The 27,321-nt window shown below is 38.3% G+C and overlaps 2 protein-coding genes across 3 annotated transcripts; one reads left to right on the plus strand and one right to left on the minus strand.

Moving 5' to 3' along the window:
* Positions 1 to 9,408: 9,408 nt before the first annotated feature.
* On the plus strand, positions 9,409 to 11,687 carry LOC149768218 (geranylgeranyl diphosphate reductase, chloroplastic-like). Its single transcript, XM_089928764.1, has one exon. The coding sequence runs from the start codon at positions 10,175 to 10,177 to the stop codon at positions 11,558 to 11,560; it is 1,386 nt and encodes a 461-aa protein (XP_089784890.1). The 5' UTR covers positions 9,409 to 10,174; the 3' UTR covers positions 11,561 to 11,687.
* Positions 11,688 to 17,281: 5,594 nt separating this feature from the next.
* LOC103718981 (ADP-ribosylation factor 2-like) lies at positions 17,282 to 23,973 on the minus strand. Of its 2 annotated transcripts, XM_008808015.6 has the most exons (7): positions 23,824 to 23,973; positions 23,164 to 23,320; positions 20,514 to 20,584; positions 20,015 to 20,134; positions 18,503 to 18,621; positions 17,776 to 17,857; positions 17,282 to 17,524 (listed from the first exon to the last, which is right to left on the minus strand). In XM_008808015.6, the coding sequence occupies exons 2-7, from the start codon at positions 23,309 to 23,311 to the stop codon at positions 17,519 to 17,521; spliced, it is 546 nt and encodes a 181-aa protein (XP_008806237.1). In that variant the 5' UTR covers positions 23,312 to 23,320; positions 23,824 to 23,973; the 3' UTR covers positions 17,282 to 17,518. The 2 variants fall into 2 exon arrangements, with proteins under 2 accessions (XP_008806237.1, XP_088571600.1); XM_088715474.2 differs by lacking the exons at positions 17,282 to 17,524; positions 17,776 to 17,857 and having other exon boundaries at positions 18,499 to 18,621; positions 23,824 to 23,942.
* Positions 23,974 to 27,321: the final 3,348 nt, after the last annotated feature.

The following is a 27,321-nucleotide window of genomic DNA, read 5'->3' on the forward strand; positions in this document are numbered from 1 at the left end:
TGGATGGTTATAGCGTTGTGGAAAGATCTTGTGATTTTTATGAAATTAGCTTCTTTTTTTTTTTCTTTTTCTTCTTTTTTTTGGGTTAAAAGCGGCATTTATATATTTTTCACATGAGTACAGCCTAGGATGATAGAAATATAGGAATATATTGAAGTTATTGATATTTTTAATATTTTAAATATGATTTTGAAAATATTATAAAGAATAAAATGAGTTATTCATTTTTTACTTTTTATCAAAGAGAAAAGGATTAAGTTTTAGGAAAAATAATTACTAAAATATTAAATATCACAATATATTTTAAATTAGGAAATTTTATAATGCGGATAAACTTGTAATAACTATGGTAAATCTTAGCTTTAACAAAGTAGATTATTATCATGGTAGCTAGCTAATTGAGGGGTTCTTGGTTTGATTCCCCATATAAGTGATATATAAAATGATTTTTAGGTGTTTTTTTTATCTCGATAATATTTGACCCTCACGAAATCAGATATAATCCTCTACACTTATCATGCATTTTCAGAAAATGCAAGGGATATAACTGTTGGAACATGTGGCCACAACCCTCTCTTTGCTCGTTACTAAAATATGGAGAAAAATACAAAAACAAAGTGAAAGGCAAAAGGAGTAAACTTACATTTGCACGGATTTGATTGCGACACTAACATGCCTTTTCATCATTCAAAATTCAGTGGCTCCGCCATGGCTACTCACCCTCCAATCATCATCGAGGACCACCACGTGGCCCTCCAAACTACATGAAATCTCTTCCAAAACATGCCCCCATGATATTTCCCTTTGGCATATGAATTCAATATAACCGAGGAAAGAGTAATGACATCCATTGCTATGGTTGCCCCCTACCCTTATAATGGAGGCGATTGGTATAATAAAATAATATATTATCCCCCATGTACTACTATTAAGAGATAACCGATTGTCTCTAAAGGTTTGCATTGATGTACCAAGTTTGAAAATCGATATGGTACTGACCAAAGTAATGACTTCTTGTCTGATCTAGTATGATTCTGCACTTATTGGTAGGATTTCCTCCTTGCTTCGATTTGTGGATCCATAGGACTCTAAGATAATCTTCTGCCTCATCTTCTTGGTAAGCCAAAATCTGATAGCCAGGCTTCTCAATGACTCTAACATTTCTATATTGATGGGTCGATTTGCCCTCTCTAAGGGTACTGTTGCCATCCAAAACCCAAGCAAAGGATTAAAGGGCTTCGGTATGATCTATGCTTCAATTGTTTACGATGCACCCACTGTCCTACAAACTAAAGAAAAGAAAGGCTTATCAAATTGGCTCCAGTCGTGCTCTTCAATGATTGATTCAGAGAGGGCTTCAGAGGAATAGCAATCGGACAAGCAAGAATGTTAGAGAAATTTTTTTTTGAAAAGAGTTCGAGACCTCCTTTTCCTCCTTTGAGTGTCGGGCCTTGTTTTATAGATGAAGAGTCCCTTCGATGGATTTAGGGTCTAGAGTCCTTGATTTACTGAAAAGAGATCTAGGCTTTCCATATCTAGACCGGCTTAAAAGTTTAAATTTAAATAAAATTAAACCTCTTGGTTTCACGTTTCACCTTCTAATTGGTTGACATATTTTAGCCACATCATCTCTGCCCCTACTTCCGAGGCTAAGCAGATCATCTAATTTATTGTGATTAAATGAGCATGTGTGAAGGAAGTAGTTGGGTTACGCGCATCGGCTCATCTAGACTCGAGGTTGCATCTGCTTGCAAATGGGCTCTGGTTGATAAGTTATCTAACTTGATAAGTTATTCTAATAAGCTATCTGGAGACTTGAAGGGTCACTCGACCTATGTGGGCTCTTTTTTGCCGAACCAAAAAATGACATACATTGCACCGTGTGGCCTATAAACTGATCAGACATGACTTCCTAGGTCAATCTGCATCATCAAAGCGGCTATACAAGCGAATGGGCTCCCAATGCCTATCCCACTTTGCAGTTTGTCTTCTCTCTTTTGCTTCTTCACTTTTGAGGTTCTCACATTTGCCTCTTGCTCCTTTGCTTCTCCTCTTTTGCCCAGCAACAGTAGGTATTCCCTTAATCTTTGCCTCTTCCTTTTATGACCTCTGAAGTTTGCAACACCTCATCTCTAGCTCGATCAGACCTTCCCGCTAGGCAATTCTCTTTGAGCAAGGCCGCCGAGCAGCCCACAGGCCCTAGTATTGAGTACCTTAGGTGTGGAGGATCTTAAGGTTTTTCCAAATGTTTATTTCATTCCTTCTGGCTGTTTCCTTAGGTTACCCCAAGCTAATGAGAGGACCGATAATTTTTTGCTTGAATACATCTACTTATATGAAGAATGCTTTTGAGCAGGCCTCAAGTTTACCTTTTATCCCTTTGTATGTACTTTTCTAAGTTATTATGGCTTAGTTCCTGCTCAGCCGGTCCCCAATACTTGGAGGACCATTATAGGTTTTCTAGTGCACCCTTCTGCACAGCATACAACCTTCTCTTAGGCTCTTTAGAGCTCTGTTTATCATTGAAGAGTAGCACTCCAAGTGCGGATGGTGGTATGTCTCGACTCAAAAAGGGTTGTAGCTCATCAAAGGCCGACAATTTATAGCTGGAAAGGATATTTCTTCTTCATGTCAGCTAACCAGTCATGGTGATTCAGCATGATTTAGGGGATGCCTAAGAAAGGCGTAAATCGATTTTCCAGACTAGATGATAAAGATCAAAAAGCGTTGGAGTTAGGTCGAGCAGAAGTCCCTTTGGTGCAGAAAATTTTGGCCGAACAAACCTTGGTCAATGCTAGCTTGAGCTGTGCGCTATGTGAGGGTAATTCCTAATCGTTGCTTAGTTCTTCACCCTACTTATTTTATGTTGAGCAAGCTACTAATAGTTCTTTTCTATGTAGAGATGGGGATTGACAAGTCTTTGCTCAAGGAAGCCAACAAACATGCGACCAATGAGAGTAGTAGGAGTGCTCCTCCCATGAGGAAGAAGTCGATAGTGTGGCTTCCTTGCAAAGTCTGCGTGGCGACTCCTCAGCCAATCCACCCAGTGGAGGCTCCTCGGGCCAAAAGTCCTAAAATTGAGGCGGTGTCAGGTATGCCTACTCTACTTGCTCCTACTCCTGCTTTCTCTTAACCTCAGACTCAGAGGCTGATATTTTTAATCTTAGATGGTCCGTCGGGACCACAAATGTGGTCGTCCGCAATAGCCACATCTCACAAGAGTTAGCTTGGGGGCTTGTCTTGTTTAGCAATTGGAACGAAGTAATGGGCTATTCCTTCGAGACACTATTCATCATGTTCTTCAAAGAGGCCATTAAGGTAATCTTCTTCAAACTTGTGGGCTATGAATGAGGTCTTTTAGTATTGACTCATTTTTGCTCTTCATGGAACATCAACTTTTGGGTGGCCGCCCATTACCGCCACTTTGCATTGGTCCAAGATCTAAATGATATGATGATTAAGAGGGACCAACTGAAGAAGAAGGTTGACAAGCTAGAGGCTGAGCTGAAAGAAGGGCCGACAAGGTTGGTATGCTTTGGGCTGAGCTAGATGCAACCAAGCGGGAGGTCGCTGAGACCAAGCAGAAGGAAGCTTGGGCCATTGAGTACAAGGCATTCAGCATTCTAGTTGGACATGGCATTGCAAGGATTCGAAGTCTGTGAGGAGGGCTTCAACTACTGCAAAGCCTAAGTGGAGCAGCTCTTCCTCGACATTGATTTGCATAACCTTGACCCGTATCTAGGGGTAAAGGACATAAGTCGAGGACTAGCGACATTGGATAGCGTCACCAATATGAGCATATCGGTGATTACCAGCTCCTATGATTCGAATACACATCAATTCTCGAGCTCCGCTGTTATCCGCTACATTCAAAAGGGTCTGAGGTTGAATCAACTTTTTTCCCACTTTCTGAGTTACACGAACTCCGACCTCTTTCGGTTATGTGATGTGCGAAATCGGCTTGAGTTGTCAAACAGTAGGGCTCAAAAGAATCCATGTGATTGGTCCACGTCCGTGTTCTCAGTCTCACTTGCTCTATCTGCTCGTCTTGACTGATTGGACCCTAATTTCTTGTCTCTTGTGCCCAAAAGCGATGCGAGAGCGTATTCTCTTATCTAAGCTTCCTTCCTTCGCTTCCCGAAATCCAAGCAAGGATCAAAGAAGTTCGAGACAAGACCGTTTTTTTTTCGTTGGTTCCAAACCAGTTTTGGTCTAGGCATAAATGGAGTCTTGAGCTTCCCTATCGTTCCGGAGCTAGCTGCAGCAAGGTACACATTGGTCCAGTCCCAGTCCGACGTTTGATGATTGCCTTTTGCTTATCACATGCTAATCGTTTTTCTTTTACTATTCAATACCTTTTTTTCTCTATTCCTTACTTGTGGTATCTTCATTCATTCAGTCATTCCTTCGTTTATCTCTTTTTCTCTTTTGCCTTTGAATTCAAAAGTACCTGCGTAGGACCAAGAAACCCCCGGCAAGAGTAGGCCAAAGAAGCAAAGGAGAGCAGTAATTCCTTGGCCATCCTCCAGCTACTTCCCAGCAAAGAAAGGGTAACTTGGTCTGACAAGATGCCCTCGTCTAGACCTGGGCCTTTTCCTTATCGTGGACCTTGGCCCTCTCCTTAGGTCTGACCACGATTGCTTTTCTGGTCATTTCTTCTAGAATTTTAGTTTTTTCTTAGGTTTTAGCATAGTTGACCTTCAGATCGTTTTGTACTCTCTCTTTTTTTCTTTTTCTTGGCCTTAAAGGCCATTTATTTGATGTACAACTTTGAATGCACCTATAAATCAAAGTTAGTATTAATGAAAAATTAAACTTTTTTGGTCGGTGCTTACTGCTGCCGTGTCTAACATTTGAGTGTTCAAGAGCATTTTTCCTATCTTTTTTGTCATGCACCATGGACACAACATTCTTTTTGACTCAAGAACCCGAGTTTTCCTCATTGGCTCTGCGGAGGAACACAATGCTTTGGCATCAAAGCAACCTTAGGAATTCAAGAACTAGGCAGCCCTCAAAGTTTCACCTCGGAAGGCATTAACATGCTATTTAGAATTCAAGGGACCTAGGCATGGTTAGGTTCTTCTCATGCTTTGCTGATTTTCTATCCGGATGTTGTCCGAACAGGACCACTTATCGTTTCAAGCCTAGCCGTAGCTAGGATTTTACGTCGACAGACGTTAGGGACCCGACCATGGTCAGGATTTCACCTCAATTGATCCAAGGGACCTAGGCATGCTAGGTTTTTCTCCCACTCAGCTAATTTTATGTCTGGATCTTGTCCAAACAGGACTACTTACGTTCCGAGCCTAGCCATAGCTAGGATTTTACCCTGGCTGATGTTGGGGATCCAGCCATGGCTAGAATTTTACCTCAGTTGATCCGAGGGACCTTGGCATGGTTAGGTTTTTCTCCTACTTGGTTGTGCCTTTGAAATGGAGAAATTGAAGCGAGAGTTTTTCAGCTGCTTGGTGAGCATGGCCATGGCCATGTCTTGATTCAAATCCCGTGCTTCCAAGGCTTCAATGTTAAAATAATTGAGGTAATTCTGAAGTAATTCGTCAGGCCTTTGCTTGATTGCTATCAAACTAGCCAAAGTCATTCTGCACTTCTTACCGCTTACAAAGTGAGCAACAAATTGATGCTTGAGCTAGTCAAATGTACCAATGGATCTAGGTTGTAGCCCAAAATACCACATCTGCACAGCTTTCCTCAGTGTAGCAGGGAAATCCCAGTACATTATAGCATCTGAAGCACCATGCAACAACATAAGGGTCTTGAAACTTTCTAGATGATCTAAAGAACTTGAAGAGCCATCATATTGCTCGAACTATGGCATATTGAACTTCAGTGGTGACGACTCTATCATGATTTCCTTCATGAAGGGTTGTTTGGTGGTGACCCCTAGGTTGTCGAGAGATCCAGCCATGTTTCTCTTCAAATTCTACATTACCATGCCTTTCTTTTGATCCATTTCTTTGATCCGTTGATCAAGATGGTCCCTCTAGGCAGGATCATGGGGAATTCGGCCAAACAAGGATTCTTTAGGGCTTGAAGTGGACTTCAAGTGGTTTTCTACTTGATTTTTTGGACGATTTCTTCCTAGGCTGCGTGGTCAAGCTCGATCATTATTTTATGCAGGTTGGTTAGATTGAGCTGTTTATCGATGGTCGTCCACCAGTAGCATGTTTTGCACAATCATGGTCAAGGTTTACACTTACTGAACAAGCAGATTGAATTACTTAGTCATCACTCCTTCCACCGATTGTGCAGCGTTAGTGGCATGTTGAGGCATAAGATCTCGAGGTTGCAAAGGCTCCGCCTGCCTGCTATTGACAATTTGATTATTTCTTCTAGACTTCATCTCCTCTAGTTCTTGCCTTCTCATTTTCCACAAATGGCACCAATCTATTGCTATCCAAAATCCAATTAAAGCATCAGAGGGCTCTGTACAATTTATACTCCAATAGTTCACAATATGTTTGTTGTCTTGCACACCAAAGAAAAGAAAGGCTTGCCATATTGGCTCCTGCCGAGCCCTCTGATACTTAAGTCAGTGAGGGTTTTGGAGGAATAGTAGAAGGACAAGCAAGAACGCTAGAGGAAAAATAATTGAAAAGAGTTTGATACGTCCTTTGAGTGTTGGGCCTTCATTTATAGATGAAGAGTCCTTCTTCCGATGAATTTTGGGCTCTAGAGTTCTTGATTCACTAGGAAGAGATCCGAGCTTTCCTTATGCAGACTAGTTCAAATGTTCAAATTAAAATAAAATTAAACCTCTCTGTGCCATATGTCACCTCCTAATTGGTTAACATATTTTAGCCACATCAAGTACGATCAGCCAGGTTCACTAAGTATGTGTTAGAGCATGTTGCGGCATATTATATTGGTTCTTGATGATAGAAACAAGTCTTTCAACTTATTCTATCATCAAATCCAAAGTCTTGTATCGTTCCACAAGTGGTCTTAGCACAGTAGACATTTGATATGTAAATGCTTCCACTAAACTGTGTTGGCTCTCATCCATGTAGGATTTGAATAGCGTGACCATATCTTAATAAGAATCAGCTAGTAGAAAGGTAATCTCCCCCTATAAACTATTACCTTCAAGGCCAGGCTCTGAGGAGAAGAGCCGATATGGTCCTTGATAATGTCGACTCCTTTCAGAGTTGGAGGAATTACTTTCGATAGCCATGCCTAGAAACTCTAAGACTCCTAGCCATGGTCTGATGGACTCCTTGATAGTCCTGATGTCTGAGTATCAATTCTCTTTTTTAGCGGTATGACAACAGCTACCCAATTGTCCCACTAGGCATGCTAGAAAAGAATGTATTACCCATGAAATCCTCTGTTGGGGGTAGGAAGGACAACATGTGTGAGTGTGTAGGCATGAGACCATCATTGGTAGCCTGAAAGAAGATAGGATGAAGGGTTGGTAATGCAAGTCCTGGTGTCTTGACCTTTAAGGATTTTTACTATCATGATACCATCTTTCTAAAAGAGAGGAAGGTAGGATGTAGCCGGGGCTATGATTCTACGCTGTAGCTATAAATAAACTAGAGTAGAAATGGGTAACAAAAGCAAAAAAAATTAAAGATAAATAAAATTGTAAATTAATTGTAAAGATAAGGATAAAGCTAAGTATTTGATTCGCAAAAAAAGATTTTTTTTAGGTTACACCCATTATTTATGCATAGAATTACAGACAATTTGGTATCTATACGTGTTGACTGTTGGTACAAGCCCACACCGGGACTCCACTTTTTCTGACAGTTTCAACTACCAAAACTATTGTTTTTTCACTCGTCATGTCTCGTTAAATATTAGATCCTATACCGTCTCTCGTTAACTGCCTAATCGCGTACTTTTCTGATGCGTTTGGTTAGGTCACTAGGAAAAGACCTATAATTCACTATACACAATTGGGCTAATTCGACATTTATCTTCACTTGGCCTCTATGATGGCTACTCAATCTGACCACCTTTTCACTCAATCTGTTAAGTACTATGACTAGCCTCTTCCTAGTTACTTAGCTTGTTCCTTGCGTAAGATCGAATGATATCAAAGCTTCAGTCTTATTTGACTTAAGTACTTGATTTGCAACCTCCCTTAACTTGAAATTCCCTTTGTTATACTTCGTTGGAGCGGTCGTGTGTATAATGGTCCTTGGATGTTAGGATGTGGTATACACAATACTCTCCACATCTTATCAGCCATCGATCGGAAGGGTGATGGGGTTATTGAACACAACATCTGCACTACATCAGATGCCAACGACCAAGCATTTGAAATAAATACTTCTTTCGGAATTCCTATGCTTCCTAGAGGTTTTCTCTTTTATGGAGATAATTCGTGCTAATATGTCTTCTCTTCCGCTAAGGATTGTGTCATTACTAAATTGTTTCCCTTTTGATTAAGTTACTTTCCGAAATACCACAACCAATTTGAATTCTTCTAGGTATGGTTATGTATGGTATAAAGATCTTTTTAAATCTCAAAAGATCATCTTCTATCTTTATCGCCCTCAATAGCTTTTGCTCTCCAAAGCCTCTTCATCTCCATCATGCTCCTGCAAACTCGCTCATGCCTAATAGCAAGATGAGTTAGGATCCTGCTTTTGCTTCATGTTCTCGCCTCCAAGAGGCAAGAACATTTCAAGTGTTCTAGGGTTCTGCAATCTACAGACCTTCAGGTACTAATTTGAGAGCCCCCTAGTCTTTATATGCTAGGCTTTATTTTTAAGTCCCATATGCCGAAACCCCACTCCTCCATTTTTCCTCCGTATCCTAAAAAAACATGTTAGATTCTATACGATTTCTCAATAATTGCTTGAGCTTGTACTATATTCCGATCCCTTTGGTTAGCCCATTAGGAAAAGATCTATAGTTCACCATATATGATCGGGTTGATTTGACATTAATCTTCACTTGGCCTTTCTAATGATTACTTGGCCTGATAGTCTTTTCACTTGGTTTGTTAAGGACCATACCTAGCCACTTCCTGGTTACTCGACTTGCTCCTTAGATACGATCGAATGATTTCAAAGCTTCGGTCTTATTTGGTGTAAGAAATTAATTCGAAACTTTCCTTGGCTTGAAATTCTTTTTTTTTGGCTTAAAATTCCTTTGTTGTATTTCATCTCCCATGTATAATGGTCACAATTATATATATATATATATATAGTATTAAAATTTTTTATATTAAATATAAAAAAAATTGTAGCATCAATAAAAACAATTATGAATTATATATTTTAAAAAATTTCAAAAATATGAATATAGAAAGATGTTGACATTCTCAATATTTTTAAATATTTTAAACATATTTTTTCGAAATATTGTAAAGAATAAACTTAAATAATTTATTTTTTATTTTTGAACAAAAGAAGAGGGTTGAATTTTTTATGAAAATAATTAATTATTCAAATATGAAATACTATAATATATTGGAGATGATCAAATTTTATAATATGAATAAGGTTTGAGTCAGTATAATAAACTCTAATTATATATTAGAAGTTAATACTATCATGCTAGTTGAGTAAGAGGCAACAATCCAAGAGGTTATTTTTACTTTTATTGTCATGATTCACAAAATTTACAAAATTCATTGACATTAGGACAGTGGGACGAAAGGATGAGATTGCAATGGAGCATTACCTTGGTGGCTCCAAATCCAATTGAAATTCTTCTAAACATAGAGGACGTAAGTGCAAATGGGTAAAATTGTGTGCGCCAAATAAATAAATATATGTATAAATGGAAAAACTTAATCCAACCTACTGTCTATCCACGATATTTCCCACAAATATGTTGGAACTTTTTTACCAAAGCGGCATCACTGAACCCTAGCAACAGCCCGGCAAACCCTTGAGATTGGATGCTGCTTTTATTCGGTTTTAAGAGGGTTAGAATGTTTGAACATGCATGCGGTCACGCCGAAGACAAGTCGGGATGAAAGGAAACGACATCTTAATGCCCATCACCGCGCAGCCCCACTCACGGCCCCGACGAAGGAAAACGACACAAGCATTAAATATTTTTGTTTAAAAAACTAAATCTATGTACTGCGAGCCACTGTGATCACTGAAGTACCGAACCCACTACCCCATTCGAGTCTCTATGCTACACTGGAAGCCAAGTATCCTAAAAACCCTAAAGCACAGTACTCCCACCCATGGCCGCCCCCGTCCACCTCTCTGCTCCCTTCTCCACCGGCCTCTCACTGAAATCCCCGCGCCCTCCCCGAAGAATCCCCTCCGTTTCTTCCCTCCCCGCTCCTGTCTCCGCCGGCCGCCTCCTCCGCGCCGCCGTCATCGGCGGAGGCCCGGCCGGCGCCTCCGCCGCAGAGGCCCTCGCCGTCGGCGGCGTTGAGACCTACCTCATCGAGCGCAGCCCAGCCGGGTCCAAGCCCTGCGGAGGCGCCATCCCCCTCTGCATGCTCGACGAGTTCTCCCTCCCCGCCCACCTCGTCGACCGCCGCGTCACCCGCATGCGCATCTTCTCCCCCTCCAACCTCGCCGTCGACTTCGGCCGCTCCCTCCGCCATGGTGAGCACATCCCCATGCTCCGTCGCGAGGTCCTCGACGCCTTCCTCCGCTCCCGCGCCCAATCCCGCGGCGCCCACCTCCTCCCCGGCCTCTTCACCTCCCTCGAACCCCCCTCCTCCCTCTCCTCCGGCGAGCCCTATTTAATTCACTATACATCATCCCCCGCCCCTGGCGCCCTCGCCGGAACCCCCTCCACCCTCGCCGTCGACATCGTCGTCGGCGCCGACGGTGCCAACAGCCGCGTCGCCCGATCCATCTCCGCCGGCACCTACTCCTCCGCCATCGCCTTCCAGGAGCGGATCCGCCTCCCACCGGAGAAGATGGCCCACTACGAGGACCTCGCCGAGATGTACGTCGGCGGCGACGTGTCGCCAGACTTCTACGGATGGGTCTTCCCCAAGTGCGACCACGTGGCTGTGGGCACCGGAACGGTGTCGTCCAAGCCGGAGATCAAGAAGTACCAGGCCGGGATCCGGGCCCGAGCCTGGCCGAAGATCGCGGGGGGGGAAGTTATCAAGGTGGAGGCGCACCCGATCCCGGAGCACCCGCGGCCGCGCCGTGTGGTGGGGCGGGTGGCACTCGTCGGCGACGCCGCCGGGTACGTAACCAAGTGCTCCGGCGAGGGGATCTACTTCGCCGCCAAGTCGGGGAGGATTTGCGGCGAGGCGATCGCGAGGATCTGGAACGATAAGAGCGAGGGCATGGTGACCGAAGAGGATCTGAAGAGAGAGTACTTGAGGAAATGGGACAGAGAGTACCTGTGGATGTTCCGGTTCCTGGATCTCCTTCAGAGCGTGTTCTACGGGAGCAACGCCACGAAGGAGGCGCTGGTGGAGCTCTGCGGGGACGACCATGTGCAGAGGATGACCTTCGAGAGCTATTTATACAAGCGGATGGCGGTGGGGGATTGGCGGAAGGACTTGGGCTTGGCGTGGAGGACGGTAGGGACTTTGGTGAAGGCGGGAATTATGGGGAAGGCGGTGGAGAGGTTGGGGACCTCAGCGGAGCGCTAGCCATCTTCCGGGAGTTCTTTTCTTGTATTATTTTGGACTCTGTTTTAATCCTAGTTATATGAGATGTATATTTCTGCTTGCAAGCACTTGGAAGGGAGAGCTTATTCAAGGGTTTAGTTTATTTATATCTCCACCGCTCTTTGTTGTAGTGTAGCTTGATTAACCAGGATCTCACTGAAAGAGGTTTTTTGAGCTAGACTCAAGTTCTACATTGGTTTGGAGAAAATCAGGTGCCATCCAAAGATCACTTGTTTCTGAGGAGGACTCTTAAGAGTTTGTTTTTGGATTCTAGGGTTATGTATCAGGTTTCTATTAAGGGAATTTTGAGTTGCCTTGTAGATCAAAAAAGGTGTAGACAACCCTCAAATATCACAATTAATAAATTTATGTTCTTGTTGATGGCCAAGTTACTTTTTCATCTATTTTTAGACCTTCACCACACTCTCTTCCAGCTTAGTTTGTCCTAATTTAGTCTGAATCCATATTTCCAATGTTTTACTATTTTTAGGACGATTTTTCCTATTTTCTCTTTCCAAATAAAGTTTTAGAGTTTGGACTGGAGACCAGATTTTTTCTGAACCTTTCTTGATCATTACCCTGACTGACCTTCATCTTTCCTTGACCCAGTTTGGCCTAATTAGTCCTAAATATCTATTTTCTTATTTTTGCTACATTTTTGGATGATTTTTTTTGATTAATCCATAATTAATCTATTAAACCTTATCATTTTCTATCCAAATTGCATCCGAACACCTTTCCTTCCGGACCATGGATACCATTTTTAATTCATGCAAAATACCTTTTGATCGTTTACCTTCACACTTGCTAAATTTTGGACTATCATTTGTTCTATTTAATGTAGTTGAGTTATCTTTTCTCATCACCCATCCTTCCCTAAAATTCACCTCCACCAGATCTCCATCTAGAGAAAAATATCTTATGACATTGCTACCCTAATTTAACCCCTTAATTATCACATGTTTCCTTTTTAAGACCACATCATTTTGGCACCCTCTCTTCATGATACCTAGATCTTCCAGAATTCTTCTAATCCTCTATGTACCTATTAGATCTAATACACTACAAGTACACTCTTTTCATAAGCAAACTTTGCTGCATATAATTCTATTTACAAAGCTTTAGAAAATTACTAGATCTCACCCAAATACATGCATAACTACATTGATCCTCCTCTTCCCTCATCATGCAAAGTGTCTGAGGCCACACATCCTATTCCAAACTCCCTCTCTTGCACCATTTTCTCTCTCTTAATAAGATAAACTGGAGATCTTCCCCATAAATGACTAGCTTTGTCCAAGTTTATATGTATTTACCTAATTAGATGTTTGTGTTTGGCCTCTCTAAGTCCATCACTTCTCCTATTAAATTATCATCCTACCATAGATATTTCCTAAGCCCTAACCATTGCCCTTAGATCTAGGAGTTTTTGCATTAATATCCTTTCTTCCATCATAGATTTACTCCTAGTTTCCCTTTTATCATCATTAACCCCAGCCTTTCAATTCATAAGAAAATATACTCTCTTCTCTCTAAATTCTCATAATTCTAGACAACCATCTGAGGGCTGTCTAAGCAATCCTTGTGAATTTGTTTCCACCGATCAAAACTTTGTGGAATTTTATGGACTACATGCAGAAGATTAGAACATAAAAAAAAGACCATAAATTTAATCAGAGAAGATTGAAGTGTACCTTGAAAGCTTTAAGCAGCCATTGATGATTGCTGCAGCAATATCTTGCAGAAGAAGAAAGCACAGAGATCGGATAGATCTTCCTCTCCTCCTCCTTGATGCCTGTCTCCTCGATGGGATGGGTGCCTCCTAGAAATGCAGAGATCTTGATGCCCTATGATTTCTCTACAAACGTGTGTGTGTGTGTGTGTGTGTGTGTATATATATATATATGGAGTAGGAACTTAGCCTAGTTAGTAATGCTAATGGATTCACCCATTATAGAGTCCACTAACCAAATCAAGCTTACACCAATACTCACTATACCATACGATTAAGACAATAGATCCAAAACCACTTTATGATCACAAATTAATTATGAGCTCTTTAAATATTCATTCAAACAACAACTTTGCTTGTATAAGTAATAAATTAAAATAAAATCAGTCCATAATTGATGGAAGCCCACCTTTATAAGAAATTCCAACAAATACCGCATATAACAACCATTTCATAGTCCATAGATCTTAAGAATATCCTAGAACCTTTGATTGTAGCACTTAATCCTTTTCCTCTCCATCAATAAAAAAACTATTCTCTCATGAGAAAAGGAGAAAATTAGAGTCCCTCGAGAATATCATACCAAAATTGAGAGCCTAGCCGTAAGACCCTTCTTTTCTTCATCACCTTCTTCTTCCTCTATAACCCATCAAGAAGACTAGATGACTCATCTTATATTCTTGGTTTGGAGACTCTTCTACTAGAGGCCTAAGACTAAAAGAAAGGTTAGAGAAAGCGAAAAAGAAGGAGATCGAGGCTCTACACTAACCTTCCCTTCCCCTCTTCATAGGTTGAAGCATGACTATGGATAGTCCAAAGTTGAGATAATTGTTGTCGGATCAGAATCATGCTAACCAAAAATTGGCAAATAAACTATTTAAAAATATGGTTGAATAGAATTCATATTTTGATGATATATGATATACGGTTATATTGGCCAGTTTGAGTAGTGATTATAAATTTCAATTGTAAACCGTTGGTAGGGATTTCATATAATGACATTTATTTTAGTATTTATTATTCATTAATTTCTATCATTAAATTATTTACACTAGTGTGTGGGGAGGATTCTTATTGAGCTGTTAGCATATACCACTCTATTTCTTTATTTGTAGAGCCACAGAACACGTAAAATTGGATGAGTTGGGGGTTTATGATCGCATAGAGCAGTGGTTAGTGCATCTCTAATGCCAGGTAGATAATTGAACTATGTAGTTGAACAACTTTTGTTATTTGTTAATGGTGAAATTATTTTATATTAGATTGAAATGATAATTATATCTTATAATTTCCAATGTTGTTGAAGTTTTGCGTTATTTGTGGATCTTGCATGGCCTCTAAGGTCATGCCCTAGGGGTTATGGGACATGTCACATGGCCAGCCCAAGTAATGGGTTGGAGCGTAACATGGATATAGAAAAGCGAACATATTTTATTCAGGGATGGAGGAGAATGAGTAATTGCCAGTGAGTCTTGTTTAGTGATTTGTGGGAGCCTCAAGATACTTAATTGGGAGTTTGCTGAGCTAGCAAGCAAGGCTTTGGTTAAAGTGAGACCCTTGATCACTATCTAGTCGATTTGGACTAGGCAAATTTAGGGTAGTTGATATCGAGTCTACAGACAATTTCAAAAGTGTAGAGAAAGAACTTAATGCCAATAATTTATTAGTGATTAACTTTAGAGAGTATCATCAACAGACTGTAGTAGGCATCCTGGACCCAATCCTCAAATCATTCTGGCAACCATAATTTTGTTGAGGATCTTGATTAGGACATCTACAACTAGGATTAAAAGTTAGATATCCCCTTGCCGTAAGCCTCTCTTGTAACTGAACCAAGATCCTGTGTTACCATTGGTTACAAGACTGGATTTGCTGGAGGTCAATAGATATATCTGATTGCCCCATTTATTGCTGAAGCCTCTTTTAAAAAGTCACCACAGGTTGGTCAAACAGACAGCAGAAATTTTCTAGGTACAGCAAGCTGCATGAACAGTTCAGTCTTGGCTTATTCGAATTGCACGCAATCGAATTACAGGCCAAGTGCTTGCAATTATAATTGTAGTTGTAGAAAGGAATTTTTGTTTGGTTATCTGTATTAAATGAGCTCATAAGATTACTCCCTGAAAACAATTAAGTATTCACGCTTTCTAGTATTGTATATTATTTTTTGTATTATTTCTATAATTTCAATGGAAAAACAATATTGCTATTAAATTATCATTGGATTAGTACCAGAATAATTAATTTAGTAATTATATGTATACGAAATAATTTGATATTATAGTAACTGGACATTTTATTTATTATAGCATTACAACAACTATTGATTATTAAATATTATTTGTTATACATAATCATAATTATTATCATTAGAATATTATATACATATTATAATATCATAGTAACATTAATTATCTAATAATATAATAATGTTAGTAATATTATAATAATATTATAACGTAATTATAAAAGAGTAAACAATAATATAATATTTTTTTAAGCATAATATAGTATAGTAACTATATTACAGTGTAATAGTAATACATTATAATATTATGAATATAATAATATTATAATATAATACTGTATGTTATAGGAATATTGCTACTATAATAATAATAGGACAATACAGTATTACTATTACGAAAGTAATATGATATTACTATTGCAATAATCTAATACTATGTCAATTTTCTAACAATATTATAACATCGTACGTTACCCATTAAATTTTAGAAATAATATTATAACGAAAATATATTTATTTTCATTACAATGACACTGTGGAGAAGAAGGAGAAAGGGAAGTGGTCAGAGTAACGAGGGAATCCCTTTCAAAAAGCTTTCTTAATTACAATATCTTTTATAATTCAAACTGCGATTAATTTAGGCTACTATTCCGATTACAAGTTTTGGAACCCCACCTTTTTTTTTTCCAGCTCTTGAATTGTAATCTATAATTGCCACTATAAGCACCCAAACTTTTATTTTGAGCACTTACAATTAGATTACAGAACTACAACTATAGCCTCTGCCTGACAAATGCAGTTAACTAAATAGCCCTTTAAAACACGTCCAAACCTGAATGCTTTTGAGCTTACAAAAATAATAAGCTCACTCAGCTTGATAACAAGTTCATTAAGCTTGTCAATCTCAGCTGCAGATTGAATACTCCCTTTTTTTCCCTTTTTTTGTATTAACGTGTCGATAAGCACTCTAGCTTTGTTCGCTTTGTTATTGACAGGAGCATGCTTGGGGCCATTATTTCCTTCTGAATGAGTAATTGTGGTGCATATTTCATGCCCTAGATGGTTAGATCTGCAAATATCCTAGCTCAGCTGGGCACCGATCCATGATCGTTAATAACTTGAAACAATATAACTGGAGATCGGCTACCAATCAGGGATGCATAGCTGAACAAGAATAAAGCTCATCATGCTCTCCACCTCTTGGAGGCTGTGGATTTACTAGGTTCTGGATGGACCAATGCATGAATTGCCCCCTTGACAAAGGCCACAGAGAGTTTATCAAGTGATCCACCACTGCCACAGCTTGCTTTTATCTTTTGCTGTGAATTTCTCGAAAGCTTTGGTTTGGCCAGCTAACTGGTAAATACAGGATCACCATGTAACCATACCGAGTTCGCATACTCATCTTCATACCCCAATTAAATATAGGCAAAACCAACTTAACATGAAATTTGGAGAAAAAAAAAGAAGAAGAGGAGGGGCCTAATCATTGATGAGACCACTGGAGGCTATACCATACTGAATTAGACGGTATGGAGTACATACTGTACTGTACGAATTTGGTACCAATATTTAATACAGAAAGCATACCGACATTCAGCATGCCAAACCGGCCTTGTACTGGATGTACTAATTCAGTGACAAAATGACACTGGTAGGGAGCTTGGTATTAAGACGGTGTATCTTGGAAGAGAGATAATCAAGAATCATCTAGAAATCACAATTTAGACAGTGAAGCATTCTATCAATAATTGGGGCATAAACCATAACAGAAGTCATTCAATGGTGAGTCCAAATTTCTGTCACTCCAATGGCTAAATCTAAACTTGCTCAAATGTGAAAACTGAGGGAAAAAAGGTAAACCACGGGAATAACAATCCAGAAGTTTGAAGATCTAAAAATCCCAAAAGAATCCATCATGTTGTCTACGGAAGAATGTTTTGCAAGCACCTTGAAATTTTCAAGCCTGTAAATGACAAGAAAGGGATTGTGTTAATGCAAAAGCATACTGCAGTGCATGATTCAATTTGGAAGTATGAAAAGTATCAAATGATGAATAACAAATATCAATCAAATAAAAACATATTAAAAGCTCCCAAAACTGCATGGATGCATAGATAAACAGATGCAGGTATAAGTGCTAGAATAGAATTTAAATTCTCAAGCTTAATCCAAAAGAGTAAAGGGAAAGTGGAAAATAAGAAATGAAGATGGCACCTTGTTAGCGATGTTGTTGGACAGCCAATCAAGCCCCTCATACAAACCTTCACCAGATGTAGCACAGGTGCTCTGAATGTACCTGAGATCAATGGTTCTCATCAATCTCATTATCTAGCTGATCCCTCACATATTAACTTATAAAATGCACACAAATGATGCATGAGCCAGCATAGATACAGGTACATGCACAAACAAGTGCATGCTCATAAGAGAGAGAGAGAGAGGCAAAAATTTATCTTCAAAGGAGAAGTAAACAAAATTCTTAGGTTACTAGGAGGGTCAGAACAGAGCTCATCTAATAAATAAAGTCAAGAGTGTGAATGACAGGTGACCTAAATGGATACTCATGTGGAAAAAAAAGATGATAAATAAGAGGATGGCAGTTGGAGAAAGGGAGAGGAAGAGATTTCAACCCTGTGAATTGTACATTGAACTAAAATTTAAATCATATAATACAAGGGCATTTTTCTCCTTCTTCCTTGAGATCTTATTCAAAAATCAAAAGATGCAGACACAATAAGCTAAGACTGCATACAGCATACAGCATACAGCTAGGTATCTATTTATATTGAATGTACCACTCAATATCATCATTATACTCCTTGCTAAGACCTCACCAAAATGATCAAGCGCAGTCCTTTTAATTTGGAAGACTACTCCCAAACAGGGAAAAAAATCAATATTTACAAAAATGTTCCCATATACAGAAAATTAGGTGCTTTACCAGTGTCGCTGACGGAGGGAATGCAGACCAAGCTTATCTGTTATTTCAGCAGCATTCATTGCATTTGGTAGATCTTGCTTGTTTGCAAAAACAAGCAAGACAGCATCCCGTAATTCATCCTGCATATTACCACCATATACAAAGTCAGTCACAAGGAAAATCCAGTCAGTCTTGGACAAGAAGTGGACCCGTGATATCTTATTTGTAAAATAAAGGCAAAAAAGGGCGCAGATAGCCTTAAATACTTTAAGTTAAAAAAATGAATACTCTGTTTTGTGGATCATTGTAGAAATCATCTGTTACATAGCTGCATCTTACAAAACATTCCCTGACACCTAGTAAAAATTACAAAGTAAACTTCATATCCTATGCATGCAGCTTTATCTAGGCATATCAACTTTCAGGCCTCCATAAATAATTATAATTGGGCATTTTCCATGCCCATTATGAATCAGTTAATGATTCAGTTTTCCATGCCACTACCAAATCATCATCATGCAGCAGTGATCAATACATGTTAGTAAAAGTAAAATGCTCACAATTCAATTCCTTGAAAGAAAAAAATGTTTGGAAGTTGCATTTTAGTTAAGTATATCAATCCACTAAAACCAAAAGTTTCTTAAATTATCGTGCTAAAAATTGGTGACAAGAATAATGAGTAATGACTTTAACCACTTACATTAAGTTACAAAGAAAAATTCAACAACCACTGATTACTCATCATGAAACAATTTACTCAAAAAGCTTCATTTAATTAACGAAGTGTTGTCAACAAATATAACACATAAATCTGTCAGATGTAAATCAGAGGACAACCTGTAAGATATATTTATGGCATCAAGTTGTATCACAATCAACTATGCTCACCTATTTTTTCCACTAGTTGAGGTCTTCTTCCATTTTATTTGAGCTAATGACAAAAATCTGTCACATCCAGTTATGACCAATTTGATCAAGTGTAGTCACAATAATCTCTAGTTACCCAAAAAAATTCAATCAAGCATGAAACTTTTAACTATGTTGCATAAAGTGATTATTACAAACAGAGACTGGCTTCTGTTAGAAATATTTCTCTTAGAAATATTTTATAAGCTGCATCATCATCCATGGTCATATTATAAATATTCCTTCAAAATCAAACATGTAAACCAAGATTCGCCGTTTCGGTACCAAACCCCATAACAGTGCTACACTAGTACAGTATCGGTATGATATGGTATGGAGTCTTCTCAACATAACATACCAAGTATTGGTACATCACCTGTACCGGTATTAGAACCAAACCGGTATGGTACCTCCATATATTGTCCGATTTAGGCCGGTACGGTAAATCATGTTATAAATAAATTATATTTTGGTACTAAACTTTCTTTTGGTGCTCATACTAAATTTTAAAGCACACAACATATTGTGTACGTGTTGTCTACATTTATATTTGTATATAAACCTGTTGGATTTTAGGGCATCGTCATGGAAGGTATTATGAAGTGCTTTCACAAGGAAAGAAGTTACCTCATTTAGCATCCTGTGAAGCTCATCTCTTGCCTCAACAATACGATCTCTGTCATTGCTGTCAATAACAAAAATAAGGCCCTGCGTGTTCTGGAAGTAATGCCTCCACAATGGTCTGATCTGTTTTCCATCATATCCACATCACCATAAAATCAGTCAGATGGTAATAGAATATCTGATATTCTTCCAGCCATCATAATGATAACAAAATTGCCAAAGAAAAGATGGGTAAACATTTATAATAAAGCAATGATGTTATCAAATGATGCTAATTTTTTCTTATTTCCCAGAATGTTAATGGAATACTGGTGGATATAGTACATGGAAAAACATGAAATTACTCATGCCAGGATGTTCCTCCATGTAACAGTATACATAGAACAAGTACACTGAAAATAGATTTTTTTAGGAAAAATCATAATATTTGACCACCTATTAAGTAGTTAATGCTAACCATGCGACAAAAATCATAAAAACACTGCTATACATACTGCAGTACCTTGTCCTGACCACCAACATCCCACACAGTGAAGCTAATATTCTTGTATTCCACAGTCTCCACATTAAATCCTGCATTAAAAGCCAAAACAATAATTCCTGTAAATATTAAATGTATCCTATAAGCATATGCAGTTGCTGACTTTGTTACATATCAAAAGCCAGTCAGTGAGAGTGAGAAAGTGCTCCCAGCTTACAAAAACAAATACAGAATAACCCACCCTTCCCCAACCCAAACCCTCCACCCCTAAAGAATTTGTATACGACTACATTCCCAAACTCCATCTACACCATCTGAAGCTGCAGCAACATGATAGATCCTCCAATTGTTTTCATGTTTTCCTCATGGAGAGCTATACAAAAGCAATTTTGAGAATAATCCAAGTAAACTTCATATTTTTGGATGCCATGCTGAGAAATTCAAAATGTGTTTTCTCGGTTGGCAAATTAAAAATTGAAAAAAAAAAATCAAGTTTAGCTGTCCAGTGCCATGCCAGGGCTTGCACCCTAGGAAAGTGGCGTGCTGAGGGCTGGCACATAGCAGGCACCATGTCAGTGTGGCATGCCAAGAAGCAGTTGCACCAACTACCATTTTAATTCTTAAAGTCTTCATAATTTTAATGTCACAGAAGCTTAATGGCATTTAGAGAACTGAGATGCCAAATTAGAATATTGGGACTCCTAGAAGGCCTCTACAGGGAAAAAGGATGACAATTTAAATCTGATTCCAGGTCAGAGCAAACTACAACTTATAGTAGAGGTAAAAGAAGAGATTTGAAATCCGCAATCAGATTTATAAAAAACAGCTCCAATCTAGTATTTGAAAAATGCCACAGCAAGGAAAATAATGACAAGGAGAAGGGGCGGGAAGAGAAGTAAAAAAAGAGAATGGCCACTTTGGCCTCTTTGATTTTCTTAACTTCCCTAGGGTCAACCAAATATTACCTTATTACCACCAGGATGCATGGAAAATCTTTTTTCTTTTGCTACGCACTTCTTGGCATCACCTAGTTCATTTCTAATGGCAAGAAAATTACAACCAGCTCATTTTAGCCAACACAAATGCATCATGTACCCAAGCTGCAAAAATTTGCTACAGCTTGGGCTGCATAAGATCCACTACCTTTATGACTAAGAAGGGTGTGGTCTTAATAAATCAAGAAGTTGAATTCTTTAATGATTCTTATTAAATAGAAAGATATATACTGCACAATCTAAAACTATTCCTACTATTTAAGACAGAATGACAGCATATCTAGTTGTCCTGGTTAGTTGGGTTATCCTCCAGAAATCTTAAATCACAAAAATAGCATTTTTATCCATCAGATTTTAAGAAACAGCAAAAGGTAGGCCTATGGATTAGCTTTTCAGAGCCCTTTTTAAAGACCCAATCAAAGATTTTTCCAAGATAAAAGGGCCAATCTTTAGTAAACTGGGCCATAGTCCAGTGATTGCACCTTCCTCCATATGTAAGAAATTCTAGGTTCAAGCCTCAATTGTGTTGTTTCACAAGTGCTTTATCCAACAAATTCTAATTGGTGGTGCTTCCACCATTATTCTGGAAAAATGAGGTTAAAGGGCCGACGTCTTTTCTGCACTGGAGATCATCTCCAGGCTAATAATGCACCAACATTCTAAAAAGCAATGGTACTGCAAGAGATGAATTTATACACTTGATGACACAAACCTAGGAAAACAATACTATCACTGACGAGGTTCTGAGAAAAATATTGAATTATCATATCGTATGATGCATGAAAAAACTATATATAACCAACCCTTGAAAATGAATGTTCCCAGAGCAAAGTTCGAAATTTAATGCAAGTCCATCTCATGGGACAAACTTGCTTCTCACTCTTCTCAGCACCACAAGAAAAAGCTTTCAAGGTCATCTAAATCATGCCGCAGTTTCAAAATTTAATTATGCATGCAGGCCCAACTTGTGCAAATGAACATGAAGTATACAGTTATTAGGAGTCAGCCTCTACAAGCTGCTTAATTTGAACTCTGAGGTCATCATGAAAGTGGCTCATCATAATTAGACCTTCCATGGTGTCACTTCTGTAGGCAAAGATCCTGTAGTCAAAATAACTTGCTAATTCTCAAATGGCATATGTGAAATATAACTACCAAAGATCATTGAAGTTTTAGTCTGGTCTTCTTATGTTCCCTACACAAAATGTAACAATACATATGCCTTTGCTTAACAAAACAATACCAGCACTAGATTTTTTTCAGTAAATCAGTGAACAAAACAATAAGGTGCTTAAACAAAAGCTCAATCATTAAACAACTAGAAATCACAGACTTCCCTCAAAACTACACAGTGAATACAGTTTATCAAATCCTCTTAAAAGTGAAAGGCCGCATAATAAACTCAATTTAGAGCCCAACTAAGCAAACGTCACCACAATCGAAACATAAAAGAGGAGATATTCAGTGCGCTTAAAAAGAAAACTATAATTTAGTCAACAACCAACATTGGAAAGATTAGAATGAACCATCTAAATAACTCAAACTAATAGAAACTAAATTATATTTCTTTCTCACTTTTTCAGCAATAAAAAACCTAAGGAAGGTTATCAAGGTTAAAGGATCCATTAAGCAATGTCAAAAAGTAGACAATTTAGGAAAGGGGATAGAATTCTCACCGATAGTGGGGATGGTGGTGACAATCTCTCCAAGCTTGAGCTTGTAGAGAATGGTGGTCTTACCGGCGGCATCAAGCCCCACCATCAAGATCCTCATCTCTTTCTTCGCAAAAAGGCGGCTAAAGAGCTTCGTGAAGGTAAGCCCCATGTTTCTCAGCTGTTATAACACAACCGTACACATGATTTAATGTCAACCATCAAATAGAGAAATTTTGTTAAAAATAGATCTAAGGTACAGGGATCTAAGAATTAACTATCGCAATAGAAGATTACGAATCAAAGACCTACGACGTCGTTAGGTAAAACCAAGATCCGAATCGAAGAAGAAGAGTTGAAGCCAATTGGGAACAAAAGCGAGATCCACACAAACAGATCCCGAACATATCGAATCGAAGAGAAGAAGAGAGGAACAATAGTTCTCGATCCAATGGAAAAAAGAAGCATCTACCCAATATCAACAACAACAAGGAGAATCAAATCATCGAAGATCTAAACGATTCAATGCAAGGCCTTGAACAAGGAGAAAGATCGACGCAACTCTAATAATCAAAGATCTAAAAAGGAATGCGAAAAGTGACGCGAAACCAAGATGGCGATTCAAAGTTATGAGACAAAGTAAAGGATCAGACAACGATCTTTGGAATTGGAGATCGGCATTACCAGAAGAACAATCGCTTTAGGTTTGGATTCAGGGCCGAGGAGAACGGGAGTCCCTACTTCTTCTTCTTCTTCTCCTCGGGAGAGAGACTGAGATAGAGGGAGAGGAATACGAAATGGGGGGGGGGGGGGGGGGGGGGGGGATTGGAGAACTAGACGAATCGGGGAATCGCGGAGTCGGCGTCTAGCTGAGGCCGCCGCGCGCACATGCGAGCCAGCGAACGTCACGTGACTGCCAAGAATCAATACGGACGCGGTCTTATATTAATAGTCTATTATTCTTTTGCAAATGTTGTTAGCTAAATGGTGCTAGCTCCATTCATCGAACACATGTTTACTCGGAAATCTTATAATTTAGAGGGCACATATAGGTCATTAGAGCGTCTTATTTTATAATGAGTATTATAATATGATATAATATCATGTGTGTGTATGTATGTATGTATGTATGTGTGTGTATGTATGTATGTAGGAAGACAGAAGATACCCCCTCTTCTCCTCTATGCTGACTTGGTAGCCAGAGATTTTTTTTTGATTTTTTTATTATTAATTATTTATTTTAGATGGGCATGTTTGGATGGTAATAAATTATTTATTCTATGTGATAAAAATCATTTAAGAAGAATTTTTTCATATGATGATAAAATAATTTTTTTATGAATTGTTGCTTGCTTGTTCATACTATGAGTAACTATAATTTGTTTGATGCCATGTAATGTTAAAATAATTTTTTCATGATTGTTGTTTACTGGTTCGTTCTATGAGTAAATATAATATGTTTAATGCCATATAATGTTTAAACAATTTGTTCATGAAATGTTGCTTGTTCATACTATGAATGACATATTTATCTATGTAGAAGAGCTTTAGCTTTGTTATATGTTTTACCAATTGTGCATCTATTATATGTTTTAGATTTAAAATTCTGAATGACATATTTGGCTATGTATGAGGGTCTTGATATATTGACTGTGCTACTATGCCATTTTATTGACTATGCCATTGTGCCATTTAATGGACTTTGCCATTATACCATTATGTTGACTATGTCATTGTGCTATTTTGCGGGCTTGATCGTACCATTTACACGATGCATTTTATTGAGAGCATAGTGATTGGTTAGAAGATTACCATTATGGAAGCTAACATTCAATGATTGCGTACCAAATATGCTGCTGAGATCATAATGAAGTATGGACTTTTTATAGTGATTTTAAATTGATCCTAGCGAAAGGTCCCGATCTAGGGTCGTCGGGCGGTGTGTGGCTAGCCTGGCCTTTGCCAAATATTGTTAGATTTGATTGTCCCGATCTCTGCTGAACTATCTATGCCCTAGTTCAAACATGATTTGATGAAATCATCTTGATTGGACGACTAGGATGTCGAACACTCCTACTTGGTCAGCTCTGTAAGAGTATTGAAATTAGGAATCTATTCTTGAAATAATTATGATAAACTATGATTGAAAATATAATTTTTAAATATATGATCTAAGAAGAATTTTTGAAATTTATTGAATTTGTTAGTTGGGGTAAGTAATGTAACCTTTTTCTAGATTTATCGGCAAATTTTAAATATTTTTTTGAATTAAATTATTCTGATTTATGAATTTGATGCATGGTGTTATATGCCATTTCTTAGAATATTATATGACTCTTGATTGAACGAATTGGTTTTGCTACGGATTATGGTTTTGAATCGAAATAGATTTGGACTCTTAGCCGGACTATGTTAAGGACCCCGCTAATGGGGGCTACTACATTGGCATATGATTTTTTCTGAAGGTCGTGTCCAAGATAATTAGTGACATATCGCCAGTAGACCAGCAGTCCTGAAGGACTTTGCTGCAAGTTGATGTGCAGTTCACCGTAAGAAGATTAATCGGTGTTATGACCCAACCACAGGAAAGATGTGGCCATAGTTCTTGGCTGTTAGTTGAATTTGATGATTTGAAAGAAATTAATTCATGAATGATATTTGGATTTTGGGAAAATTGAATTTAATGTAAGTAATGTTTCATTTTTTTAAATTATCAGCAATCATTAAATTATTATATTCATAATATTTAAGTGGTATTATTCATGATGTATGAATTTGATGCATAGTATATTATTATGCAATACATTATTTTAGAAGGTTACGATGATATATGATCTTATTATTGATTTGATCAATTGATTTTGATACCTCATGATTTTAGAACTTGAATATAAAATTTAGAACTATATGAATTTCGATCTGGTTATGTTAAGGACCCCACCAATGGGGGCTAATACATTGGCACATGATTTGTCCTGAAGGTCGTGTCCAAAATGATTATATATTGCCAATAGACTAGTGGTCTTGAAAGACTTTGCTGCAAGATGCTGTGCCGCTCACCGCAAGATGATTGGTTGGTGTTATGACCCTACCATAGGAAACATGTGGTCATAGCTTAGGATCAATAATGAGTATTTGAAAGAATTTGAATGTACGAACATAATCTAATATTTGATTTGTATAATAGTATTGCACATATGCTTATTCTCTGCATATTATTATCTATTTGATTTTCTAATTTATCTAGCTAAAATATTCATTGCTTACTGGGTTATTTAGCTCATTATATGATTTTTTTTTATAGATTTAATTAGAGAACTAGCCTATCCAAATTTTCAATATAGGAGAGCGATTAGAAGAACTGTAGCACAAGTTACCTTTGATTAGAGTTTATTTAAACTAATATATTACCTTAGATTAATATTGAAATTGTGAGACATTGTAAGTTGAGATAGTTAATAAATAAACTTTGCATATTATTAGTTAAATTGTTTTGCTGCATATTTATGATATCATGATGAGATGCCTTGCATGCTCATGGGGAGAGTTTTCTATGAGTGTGCGACAATTGTCACGATCTCGGGCTCGCGATCTCGGGTTGGTGGCGTGACAAGTTGTTATGACAAATGTGGGTAGTATAGACCAGTTGACATTAGTTACCAACATTATCAAGAGTGGAAACCAGATGTAGGCTATTAATGCTGAAAGATGACAATTATCACATCATTTGTCTTCTAATAAACATAAGAGAATGCAATCAAAATTGTGGATCCTTTGGTTGATTAATGAGGCTAGTTTATCTTTAAGTTACCCTTGCTTTTACCTTTATCTTTAAATTTCTTGCATTTGGTTTCTTAGTAAAACTTTAATTTACTAATAGAAGTAGTAGTAGAGTATTTTGATCCAAGCCTCGTATTTTTTATTCTTTCAATGAGGCAATATGATGATAGTAAAAGTCCTTCAAGGTCAAGGCATCCATTTCTATGCTACTCTCATCTTCACCCTTTCATTATTCCATTTCTAGCTAATCCGATGCTGGTGGTACACCCACGCATCTCCACCAACCTAAGCTACAGGACTTGTTTCTATTCTCTGACAGCAAACAAGTTTCCTTAGCATGCTGATCTCTCTCTGGATGGGAAAGAGAGCAGGAAATAAACCCTAAGCTATCTAATTCTTAGG

Source organism: Phoenix dactylifera, chromosome 2 (assembly GCF_051530095.1).
Source record: "Phoenix dactylifera cultivar Ajwa chromosome 2, Ajwa_hap1_PhDact_Kaust_v1.1, whole genome shotgun sequence".
Classification (NCBI taxonomy): domain Eukaryota; kingdom Viridiplantae; phylum Streptophyta; class Magnoliopsida; order Arecales; family Arecaceae; genus Phoenix; species Phoenix dactylifera.